General features: G+C 37.0%; 1 protein-coding gene across 1 annotated transcript in view; it reads left to right on the forward strand.

Annotated features, from left to right (window-relative positions):
* Positions 1-12,969, forward strand: part of GPR158 (G protein-coupled receptor 158) — a 298,552-nt gene that overhangs the window by 245,690 nt on the left and 39,893 nt on the right. The window contains exon 6 of the mRNA XM_006208906.4: positions 1,126-1,235. Within this exon, the coding sequence (XP_006208968.2) occupies positions 1,126-1,235 (110 nt within the window). The remainder of the gene's footprint in view (positions 1-1,125; positions 1,236-12,969) is intronic.

Below are 12,969 nucleotides of genomic sequence, written 5' to 3' on the forward strand. Positions count from 1 at the left end.
GGTCTTGTCAGTCCTTGGTGTCATATCTGTACAGTGGAATTATTTGAGAATTGTTGGTACTGCTGGAGAGTGTGGCTCCATTGGTAAGATATCTGCAAAAAATCTCAGTGCCAACCCCCCCACACTGTGCCCTAGCTGTATTTTATGCTTTTCCAATATTCACATCTTTGGGACAAAAAAAAATATTCAGGATTTGGGGAGCAGGCATATTTTTCTGTTATAATGACCTTACGTTCAGCAGAATCGGTTCAGGCCAGCTGCTGCAGCAGAAGAGCCCAGGCCTGTACTTCTGAACGGCATGAATCCCTTAGCAGGGCCAAACCACTTCCCATTCTCTCAGGGCTTCCTCCAAACCCACAGTGGCAGGTGCAGGGTGGTGCATACAGTGCTTTCACATGGCTTCTGACCATCTGCCTGGAAATGGCCCCTTGTTCCTTTGTGTCCCATCAAACCTGCACAGATATTTGTCACAGCATCCATACTGCCTTGATGCAATTTCTTGTCGATATGGCTCTCTTCCCTTTCTCATTGGCCTTTGTATCCACAGTATCTAGCAGAGTGCCTGGCTCATGGTCAATGCTTAATTAATATTTGTTGAATGAAGACTCTGGAGTGAGAAGCAAGGAGTTAGTGAAGTAATTGAGCCAAATACTGAGTGAAGTAATAAACTTAAAAAACACAGAGTGGTAGATTGATTGGGATGGGGTACAGTACCGGATAATCCTCTCAGGAATATTTCAGACAGGAAAAGGTATTGCTGGAAGTGTGGAGGTGGAAATAAGCAGGGCTCCAGTTGAGAAAGGCAGTGGGAACTCGCCTGTAGCCCATCTGGGGAAGTGAAGAGAGTTAAGCTTGGACACACCAAAAATGTAGAGGCAATTGATAGAAACTCTTGAAAGTTAGAATTAAAGACTTTAGCTCTGATTTGAAAGCAATAAGGAGACTCTGTAGTCCTTTGATTTGGACAATGAGTGAGAGAAATAATATTTGAGAGTTTTATTCAAATGAGTATGTGCTTATGTCAAAATTCAAATATACGAAACATCAGATTATGAAGCCCTGATTTTAGTCTGTGGGTCATCTGCTGATCCTGAAGGTTTCTTTCTCTCTCTTCTCACCCCACAGGTTGTTATTTTGTACTTTGAGCCAAGCACGTTTCGCTGTGTTCTCCTAAGATGGGTCCGTCTTCTTGGTTTTGCTACTGTTTATGGAACTGTCACCCTCAAGCTTCACAGGTATATTATATTTTATTGCCTTTCATTCCCATGGGACGATCAAAGTGTTTGGCTTAGCATGTCATCGCAAGCTGGCTCAGCCACTTAAATGGTTAAATTTCAAGAACTTAGATAGCAAGATGATACATAGTTTTCATTTTCAAAGTAATACCTTTAGGATTCTCTGGGAAAATCTTTTAATACAACTGAATTGGAGCAACATGCTTTACTAGAATGTGCCATTCTTTATGGAAAGGTTAATTCTGAATAAAAAACAAGTTTTAAATGAATGTGAAACAGTATTTACTAGCTAAGAACAGAAAGAGATGCAAAGACAACACAATTGAAATAATAATCCAAGTCCAGAGCTACCAAAGAATGCTATATAGAGGAATTCGGCAATATGCTTATTTGACAGAAACTATTGGCCTCCATTCCCAAGTTCAACGCCCCAGGTAATCCTGCTAAAATGCTATGGATGAATTTCCAAACAACAGTATTCTTGGCTTTCCTCCTTAATCAGCGTGCTCAGGGTTATCAACCTTATAAATTGGAAAATGGTGTAAATTCCCTTATCCTTTAGTTTCAAAGTCGCCTACTTTTAAAAATGTACATGAGAAGTTACTAGAAAGACAGAGGCAATAAAATAAATTACCTCCCCACAAAGGCTGGGGAGAGCTGGAAATTATTCCAGGCCTTTCCTTTGCCTCCTCTTTCCAAGTTTTCTTAATGCAGTGGTACTAAAGAGCACAGGAGAGAAAATACAGATGCCTCCTGCAGGGAAACGTTACAGTTCTAGAGAGGAAACACTACGCTGATCAGCTTTAATGTTGTTTTGATAACTGCAGTAAGCCATTCATACTTTCTTGCTAATTTGACCATGAGTATTTCTCAATAGAAGTATTTTGACATGGCTCATATAGTAGTATATCTTAGATGCTGTAATATGTGTTGTATTCATCTTTAAATGCCACCCCCCTTCAACCTTTCTTGAAATGTGATCATTGTACTCTCGACTACACGAGGATCTCCATCTTTTATTGATTTATTTATTTTTTGATACTTATTTACTGGGAGTGCTCCAGATTATCTTTTTGGAACAAATGTAAATATCCTTAATATCTCAAGATTCCTCTCTTACAGATGTCATCTAGTGCAAAGTGTATTGGACTGGATCTCAAGAGGTCCAGTTTAAATCTCAGTTGAGGCTCTAATTCTAGGAAATCATAGTCCCCTGTTTCCTAGAAAAGAAAGGATTAGACCAATCTCTAATGTTCTTTCTGAGGCTCACTTTAGTCTTTCCATGTCCCAGCACACTTTGCTCTTGTGCCCTATTCTTCAAGTACCTTCTGCTTTCCATTCCTTGTGTAATAGCTGGTTTTCAACTGCTGCTCACCAAGGGAAGCGAGAAATCATTGACAGCCTATAATGGACAACAAGACATCTGGATTTCCTGGAAATAAAAAAAAAAAGGCTGGCCTCTTGAGACTTGAAAATGACCTCTCTCCCTAGAAGTCTAGCAGTGAGCGTCTGTTAGGTCCTTTATTATATAGTATAGTTTGCTTATGTAATTATGTTTTTCATTTTTACCTAATTTACCTTCTCCTTGAAGTGATGGTCTTACCATTGAATCCCGACCCTTAGCACACTGACTGACATGTAGCGTGTGCTTAATACGTGGTAGTTGATGAGTGAACGAATGAAAATGGCAGATGCAGACTTGGAACTGCTCCCCACAATTCTCTCCACACATTACACACTCACATTCCCCTGACTCACTGTGTGCCCTCAAGTGTCTGAAACACACGATGCTGTGATCTCCAAGAGGCTGTTTGGTGGGACGAAAACACAGTGGTAACTAACACTGAATCATATAATACAAAAATTACTTCCATTCAGTTACTCTTTCCAGCCTTCTGTATATTTCCAGGAGAAATATTAGTTTGGAAATACTAGGTCATTAACACCTGCCAAACAGTTGCTAGCTTTCCTTTACAGCAAAAAGAGGATCAAACTTCGGGCTCAGAGCTTCCTGCTGTATCACTGTCTAGATGAAATTTATTACCTTTATTTCACTGTATTTTTTCCATAGTTACTTTCTATGACTGGATTATCTATCAGTTTTTCATTGAAAGTAGCAATATAAAGTTTTCTTTAAAATATTTTAAAGCAAGAAATATAAATTGATTTAAAGAAAATATTAGCTGGTACACAGATAAAGGCCAAAATCTTGAGGGTGGTATACAAATGATTGGAATTTGGGAAACTGGATTGCTTCATCACTCTTTTGTTTATTTTAAAGACTGTAATTAAAACTATTTTCTCTCTGACTTTGTGTCTCTAGAAGTCGTTGCAGTGAAGAATTACCTACACGTGGCTTAAATCGAGTGGAAACTATTTCTCATTTAATGAGCTGAATTATTCTTATCCTGTCTGAGCCATATGGCTTTATATTGTATTGGTTTTTCCCATACTGTTTAAATTCAACTGATTCCAGTAGTTTTTAAGTCTATAAACTGAAGAATCAGCATCCTAGAAGGATGTAAGCTGCCCGATGGAAGTGACTAGCTGAGCAAGTTTTGTGTTGCCCAGTCTCAGTGCTGCATCTTGCCCATATTATATGCGTTCAGATACTTGTGCAGTGACTGCATGGTGGATATTTATAGTGAATGTAGCTTCAAGGGGTGTCTTTGGTTGATATCTCTGGTCATCAAGCAACATGTGGTCCTCAAGAAAGGATTTCTAAGATTTTGTGGTAACAGGATAGGGAGAAAAGACATAACTCTTTACAAATCCAGATTTGAATTTCAATTCTGCCATTAATTATTTATACAACCAAGAATAAATTACTTTAACATCTTAGAAATACTTCTCACCTCACCTGTGGAGTTGTTGTAAATCTTAAACACAACTGGAATATGTGTAAATATATCAAGGAGGGGGCTTTGGTTGCAAATGACAGACACTGACTATGACTAAATTAAGCCAAAAGGGAATTCATTGGAAGGATATGTGGAAAGTCACAGAGTTGAAGCTAAATACCAGGCTTTGGAGGACCTGACCCAAAGGAGCTGAAGGGATGAAGGTAGCCTGGGCTAAGGGATGAAGTCTCCTGGATGCCATAGTCTCATTTTCATAGAACTTCATTTTTTATTTCAAAATTTACAAAAAAAAAGTAAATCTTACCCCTTTAGGCAGAAATTCTAAGGCAATTATCAGTACTGATAAATAAAATGACTGCTCTAGTCCCTTAAGAATAGGATAGGGAGGAAAGACTTGCATTTTTGTTTTATTTTAGCGATTTCCCTCAAGGCTTAGCACAATTGTTGAATATTTCTTTTTCTATCTCCTGGTCTCTCATTGATCGACTGCAGTGCTTACAGAATTCCAGAAGCTCTGAGAACTTGAAGAAAATAGGAAAAAGAAATAGGATCTCACTCTGTCACTAGAAATGATACTGTTTGCCTGCAATGGGAACTTAAGGGTTTCATTCACTTTTACCAAATCGCCCATCTTTTTCTTTAGTGGTCTTTCCCCGAACTTGAGAGTCATACCGCCAAAGACTATCATACCAATCTGAAGGGAAATTGCACGTCTTTGGTTTGTTAGCAGTGCAATATGGGGATATAACAAGTTAGGGGAGAGGGCGAAAGTGGTCCACTCCTTCAGGGAGGAGGGTTTTATCCCTGACATTGTTTAGAATGACCAGCATGTGGTGGTGATAAAAAGCAGAACAACTTTTAGTTGTCATCATGATTGTCTTCAATTCTCTACAGACACTGTTACCTGTACCCTGGGCAGGGCAGTCCCACCTCCCCAGCTCAGTGGCAGACCATTCATGCAATGCAACTTATTTGAACCTGAAGCTGTTTGTCTCTCTTTGATGAAAGAAAATAAAAGGAAGAATGGGACAGGTTTTAGCTGGCGTAGTATGGATCATAAGGAAAAATAGAGCTGAAGTAGACAAAAATAAAGAAGGTGCATTTATAAAAAGGAGTTTCCTTCAGTAACCATAGATATGTTTGACTTGGTACATGAACGACATCGGAGAGATCTGAAAGAACATCTAGCAACTTCGTGGATGTGTGGGTTCACAGAATACTTGCTAAACTAGGTTCCTTGGTCTGTTGGTTTGAAGAAACCTGGGAAGGCAGTATCTCTGGGCTCAGAAAAGCTGAGTATGTTTTCAGGAGGTAAAATGAGGAACTGTTTTAAATGAAAGTGGCTGGAGAGAGATTAAGAAAGTTAATGCTAGGACATTTTCTTACTCCCTAACATGGTTTCTGAAAACAAATTGACTTTTCCTTTTTCTAAGGCTAATCAAGAAAAAAACAAAATGGTTTTTTTGTATTATATTTAAAATGAATATTTAAGCAGGCAGCAAGAAAGCCTTCTTCTGGCTTTGGACTAGAGATTTTCATTTCATACATTATTCAGTACTACTTGCTCTGGCTACAATGCAATACATAGCAGTTTTCTCTCATTAGCTCCAAATATTTACACTTTGTGGGAAGGGATAGATAGATAGATAGATAGATAGATAGTATTGTTTCCTAGTAAATTTTGAAAAGTCACTGGAAAAGATTTATATTTATTTATTTTACATAATCTTATAAGGATACATAAAATACTGTAAGATATTTTAAATTTTTAGAAGAGCAAAAGAAAGAAAATCAAGTGGACAACTATATAGAAAAAATGAGAGCTCGTAACAGTGAAAGCCGTCTCCTTTAGCTTAACGTGTGATAACCCGGGTTGGCAGGGAATTTGAGATAGGGCCTTAGGCAAACGCCTGAAGTTAGTAGGCTTGATCTGTTAAGCGCAGACCCACCTGCCTCAGCAGAGCCCTGAGCAAGGTGTTGGTCAGCCCTCATTTATGAAAGCCCCCAAAATAGCAACCTTTGTTCTGTTCTTAGGTGGCTGAGCAAATGCCTCAATGAGATTCTTCTAAAAGTCCTCTTGCAATCACCCCAGCACACAGATGAAGGGTGTTTAAGATCCCAGATTGTGACCCAGAGAGTTTCAACGTGAACCAATTTCACAACAGTTTTAACCAGCTCCCCACCTCAGCCAAAATAACCTATCAGTAGGGTATCCTTTGAACATGTAGCTGTGGGCATTGCATTCTGACAGGAAATGGGGAGAGTTTGCCATGTGGATCCTGGAAAAGATAAGGATTTTAGGCCCCTTCTGCCGAGGTCACTGTGATTTCTCATCTTCACTGGCTGCCTGCTCTGGATATAGAAGTAGTGATGTTTGCTAAGAACCACATTTTCCCAGAGAAAAGGGACTCATTCTTAAGTTTCTGAGGCAGGTCTCTTTCCTGGTCAGCAAGTGTACTGTTTGAACAGTGTTAAAGGAAAAAAAAAATTATTCGGACACTTGTTAAAGAATGGTAAGATAGATTTTATTAAGAGGGCCAACTACAATGGGTTTTTGTTTTTTGTTTTTTGTTTTTTTTTTTTTTTTACAGTAGGGGAAAGAGATTGGGCTCAACTGTGAACACAACAAGAAAAAGTGGGGACTGATTGCCAAGGAGCAGGGGGGGATACGCCGGATAGAAAATTACAAGCGGGCAACCTCAGGGGTAACAGAGAATTTCTGGATAAGCCAACTTGGCAGGATTCTTGCTGAAGGGAAGCCGGCGTGATCCCAGATATCAAGGATGGGAGATCCTCACTAAACAGGCCTAGCAGGATTCTGGCTAACATGGAGCAAGGAAAAAACACAGACACGTGCGTGTGCCCAAAGGTTTGTTAGGCTCAGTGAAGGGCAGGGCTCAGAGGAGCCTGACTGAAGTTTAGACAAGGAGAGAATCTTTGTCAATAGGAAGCTAAGTTCCCAAGCCAAAGAAAATTACTTAGGTTCAGACATAAATTAGAAAATAGCCAAGCCTTCTCTCATATGTCATATGTTTGCATATAGTAGAAAGTAACAAGGTGCCCTACAGAAGAATGTCATGCTTAAAGTGAAACCTTGGACTAGAAAGGCTTCAAATCGATTTTTCAGAACTACCTCTAATGCTGATATTTTAAGACATTTTAAAAAATTAGATTTAAAAGTAATTTGACTTACTCTTTTCCTGTTTTTTAACTCATTAAGTGCCCACATGGGCTTTGTGAGACTAAGATTTGAACACTCTCCCTGGAGATATTCTTACCATTTTAAGTTGTTTTTAATGAAACAGGAAAGATCAAAGTCACTTGGCTCCTAACAATGTAAATTTCCTTCATCGTTTCATTAATTCAGGAAGCCTTGGTGTGGAAGGCGCCACAAAGTCTCGAGCTAAGTAATTTTCAGAAATGGTGGCGTTACATGCCTTAGCTTTGCAGACCCTACATTTTTGTCGTTCTCATTGCTCGTGTGTCGGAAGGGCCTAGAAGAGACACCCTTGAATCCCTGAGACAGGAGCAGTTCTCGCCCCCTCCCTTCCCCTTCCGGCCTTCACCTTCCCTTCCCAGGCTCCCTGTAATCTGTCCGGGAGCTGCCTGAGGCCGAGTCCTCTGGGACTTTGCATACAATCTCCCATTACGAATGGCTCCCCCCATAACCGTGAAAACAGACTTTCCTGAGCTCCAGGGAGTTGCTCTCAATCTCTGACTAGCTGAGGAAAAGACAGCTCCTGCTGTTCATTCCTCCCCACCTGCTCTTTCTAATGACCTCTTATCACATTGCCCTGCTAGCTTCTTGAAGGAACCCAGCTGAATGGCCCTAAATACTGTTAATTATGTTGGTATATTCATGTCACATTCAGAAGCTAATTAGGGGTTTCTGCCTTAAATAGACCAATGTATAAATTGAAATGTTCCATTTACTCTACTCATATGAGTCAAAGATTTGGAAAATGCACTAAGCAAGTTGATAAGAGGTGTCTTTTAGTAAGTAGAGGTACCTTTACAAGAAAACTAGAAATAAAAGCAAATTTTGTTCTCTATAGTTTGTCCTTTCAGAACATATTAAACATTAAGCACGAACAAAACAGGAATATATCTCATAGAAAACTAAAGAGACTTAAAAACTTTCCTAATTTTGTCTGGCTTTGAATGTCCTACTTGATTTGTTTTATAACGTATTTTTGAAATACACTTTGTTTTATAACATCTACGTTCAAAGCTCTTCAGTATTAAGCTTCTCTTTTTGTTTTGTGTTTTATGTCTATACATGCTCTAGTTTCTAAATACAGCATCAGTATTTTATGTCTAGATTTCTGGTAAATGGCTTGCCTGAGAATGTATAGTTTCAGAGCTCTGTGCCACATTTAACTATGGAGATTTTTATTGCCTTGATGGTTGTGGTTTCAACTTGTGTGTGTGTGTGTGTGTGTGTGCCCTTGCATGCATGTTAATCAACTTTAAAATTATGAATGGAAACCTATCTAGTAATTCAGAATTAGTACATCTCAGGCTGCAGTTGATAAATACTTTATCCTAATGTTCACTGTTAGCAACTAACAAATCTTGCCTGCCCTCAAGTGGAAATATTTATTTCCCTTATCTGGAGTAGATGTAAGAGAATGTGTGGGAAATGAGATTAACTTATTCATGCAGTGGAAAGAGGGGAAGTCAGTTTTCTTTAAAAGCCAAGGTGAGGCAGTTGGCTTCTGCCAGCCGTTTGCTGCCATTGCCAGCCCGCTGCTCTTGTCTGGGCCCAGAGGCGGGGGTTCCACTTGTGTTATTGTGGGGATACACTTGTGTCCCTTCTGATGCACCATCAGCTCACCTGGCCTCTGGTAGTCTGCTGCCCCCCACCCAGCATTCGTGTGTGTCCAGTCCAAAATGCCTGACTTGTTTTTTTCATTTTCCTTTGGTTCAAAATCATTTCCAATTTGATTTATTCTTTGACCTACTTGTTATTTAGAAGTGTTACTTAGTTTCCAAATATTTGAAGGATTTTCCATAAATCTTTCTGGTTTTGATTTATAATTTAATTCCATGTGGTCAGAATACCTACTTTGTGTGTATTCGTACCTTGAATAATCCCATTAAATTTAAACAAATGAGGAGACACATCTTATCACTGAATGGGAAGGTTTGAGGTACGAAGACTCGCAGTTGTATAAGCTTGTGAGGTAGGGCTCATCTGTATCCCGAAAGCCATGCACCTTAAAGTAAACATTTGTTGAATGGATAAGCCAAAGGAGAGAACCTAGCAAAATAATCCTAATATTCCTCTTTAAAAGTAAAGAAGAGCTAGGAATATTTGCATAAAAATAAGAACAAGAAGGCAAGATTATAGATATTATAATGTATTATCCATAAGCAATATTCAAAAGAGTAAGTCAGTAGATCAAGAGGACAAGGTAGAGAGCCCCAGGCAGACTTCTCTACCAGAAGATCTATTTGGTAAAGAAAGCTTTCCAAAACAGTGGAGTGAGGGAACAAGGGCCAGTTCAACAAATAAGGATTAGGAAATTAACTATATACCTAGAAAAATGTACCGTTGGGTTTTATCTCAATTTATAAGAATATCAATAAATTCTGAAACTAAATCCAACAAAGAATAACAGTGAGAAATTATAGATTAATATTTTATTTATTTCAGGTTGGGCAATGGAAGAGATCAAGAGAAAAAATTCAATTGATTGGATTACCTAAATTTTAAACTTCTGCATGGGGAAAAAAACCCCATAAATTAAAAGGCAAATAATGAACTAGGAAATACAATTGTGGTATATTTTATAGCTGAGTGCTGTCCAATAAAAGTATAACTGAAGCCACAAATGTGAGCCCATATGTATAGTAAGATAAAAAGAAGCAGGTAAAATTAAACTTAATGATATTTTATTTAACCCAACATATTTGAATTATTGCCATTCCAACAGGTAATTTATATACAAAATTATTAATAAGATATTTTCGATTCTTGGCTTGGACTAAGTCTTCAAAATCCAGTGTTCATTTGGCACTTAAACACATCTCAAATCAGACAGGTGCTCAATGGCCATTATATCTAACAGCTATGGTGTGAGAAAGTGCAGTTAGTTATAAAGTTAATATAAATAAAAAGGCTAAAGCTGGGGGCAGACAATTCAAAGGAGAAAAAAGGCAGTTAGCAAAACCACATTTTAAAAAAATGTTCAATGAAACTAGTAATTAAAGCAGAGCAAAATGAGACACTGTGGTTCATGAATTGGAATAGGGAAAGGATTTGTTTTTAATTATAATTGTCAATAATATTAAGTATCCAGTCGAGTAAAACACTGTCATACTTGGCTGAAGAAAGTGTAAATTGGTACAATCTGCCAGAAATAAGTGGTAATATGTATCAAGAACTTTTATAAAACTGAGTCATCTTGGTTTTTTTTTTTCATCTAAAGAAAAAAGGATGTGCACAAAGATTTATCTGCAAGAATGTTCATGCTTAAAATATCGATCAATAGGTAGAACAAACATATGCGTGATCATAATACATGTCATTATGCCCTGAGGGTCAGTGAGACGTAATATCCAGGCGGGCAGCCTGGGAAGGTAGCCTGAAGAGGAAGGTTTTGGGATGATGTCCGTGAATGTGGAGGATTTTAGAACACGGTGGAGAGAAAAACACAAGCCAGAATACAGCATCCCCTAGTCCATAAGCAAAGAATGTGATGGAAAGCACTTAAAAAGTAGATCCAGCTCATGTAAAAGAGGGCCTTGAAGTCTATAATCACAAATACTTCTTAACTTGCTTAATAAAGTGCATCGACAGAAGGTTTATTTTTTTCCGACACTGTAGCCAGATTTTACCTAGATTAAAAATTTCCCTATGTCCTTAGGCACTAGAAAATTTTTCCTGAGTTGGGCATCTGTTCCAATATAAAATTATGAAATTTTATATATTTAAAACCTGTACAACATTGTACTACCACCTTTCTTCCAAATTACTTTCTCAATTAACTTTCAATCCATTCTAAACCTGATAAAAGAGATGAAACATTCCCCAGTTTAGATCATAACAGCTTATATGCATAGAAGTTAATGCAGTAGCTGTCTGTCTTCCATTCTTGGACTTTTGCTAGCTTTGAGGAGTGAGGGGAAAAAAGAATGTTCATTAGAGTGTAGCTTATAATAAAGAAATAATGACTTGCCTAAATGATTACGTGCTATCATGTTATTTACAAATACAGGTTATATGAAAATACTCAGAATACCTGATTATATGAAATAAGTATAATGTAAATTATATGTTATAATCTTAATGTTATTAAAATATTTTATATATGTATAGAAAAAATACTGGAGAATAAAATTCACCACAATGCTGACAGGATCTGTGTACAACTAGGGCTGTTTTACATGGTTTTCACTTTTTCTTTTTATTTGCTTATATTTTCTGGTTTTTTACTTTGATCATGTATTATAGTTTTAATGGAGAAATCAATTCACCTGCAAAAGTAGTTGAGTGTTTGTTACATTATATAACACTTCTGATCTATAATCACTGAGACAGTGTAGTGGGCACCTTGGGACCTGCCAAGAAATTTAAGTCAAAGGGTTTTAAATCTAGTAATGAGACAAAGTGTAAATAGTTGAATAGCACAATGACCAAAGAGCACTTTCAAACTAATTTCCAAAAGTTTCAATGACAGTAACTGAAAGTTCTTCTACTTCAAGATTAATAATACTATCTAAACAGTTAAAAATATTAGAGTTAGACAGACTGAGCAATTGTTACAGACTCACACAGCAGATCTCCAAAATTCTTCTGTAGTTACATCCTCTATTTGCTAGCTAATGTATTTTGTGTATAACTGTGGATTGATGTGACGGTGAATGCAAGAGTAAGTTTAGAGTTTTTAAAAACATTACTTTTTAACATTTCTTTTATATGGGACTAACACCTTAAAGAGGTTGACTATATTAATGTGCAACTATTCTTTGAGAATTTAGTAGGGTTTTTTTGTTTGTTTGTTTGTTTGTTTTTATAACTAATCACATATTAAAGTGTACCTTTGTATTTGCAAAGAATTTTATCATCTTTTTGTGATCCCCATGGTCTGCTACTGTTCTTTATCTATAAATGTATTAAAGAGACTGAAAAAGAAGAGTATTAGGTCTCATTTAATTAGGTTGAAACTTTCCTTAGAAAGAGAAGTAAGTTTTTCTGTTAGTCATTTCCACTGCATTCCAATTTGGACAATCATAGTTGAAGAGAAAACATGTTCAAACAACTTTGCCTTAGGACATCCCTGGGAAATACTTAACTGTGATTAACCTATTTCAGAGGAATAGTGTTTTTTTGTTATTGTTGTTGTTGTTGTTTTTCAGACAGCAAAACTAAATCTTGAATTAGAAGTAAGAACAGATCAAAATTTAAATAATGTCATTTAATACGGTGTCATTTTAGAAATTTTCTAACTACAAAATCATGCAAATAGTGATGCTTCCTTTTTGAGATTGTAATATAATTGCTCATTTAAGTAATAATGCTATTAGGCAACCATCTGAAATAACTTTGTTTTTGTAATTTGTCTGAAATCATGTGCTTGAATACCAAAATGTTATATTAAATAGTAAAACACTAAATTTTAGAAACACCTAATCCTAGAATGAAAATTTAATTTAAAATTATTTCTGTTGATTAATCGGTGCTAAAATAATTGAAATACAAGGACAGAATCTGTTCTCATAGCCATTTGGAAGATGATGGTCATAGAATTTGTATTCACTCTGGATGTAAGGAAAGGAACAAGCACGTAATTCTTAAACTGTTGATAATCTGATTTATTTTCCTTCATCTTCAGACTGATTCACCATCTGCTATTGTTTAAAATATC

The sequence above is a fragment of the Vicugna pacos genome, chromosome 35 (assembly GCF_048564905.1).
Source record: "Vicugna pacos chromosome 35, VicPac4, whole genome shotgun sequence".
NCBI classification, from domain to species: Eukaryota; Metazoa; Chordata; class Mammalia; order Artiodactyla; family Camelidae; genus Vicugna; species Vicugna pacos.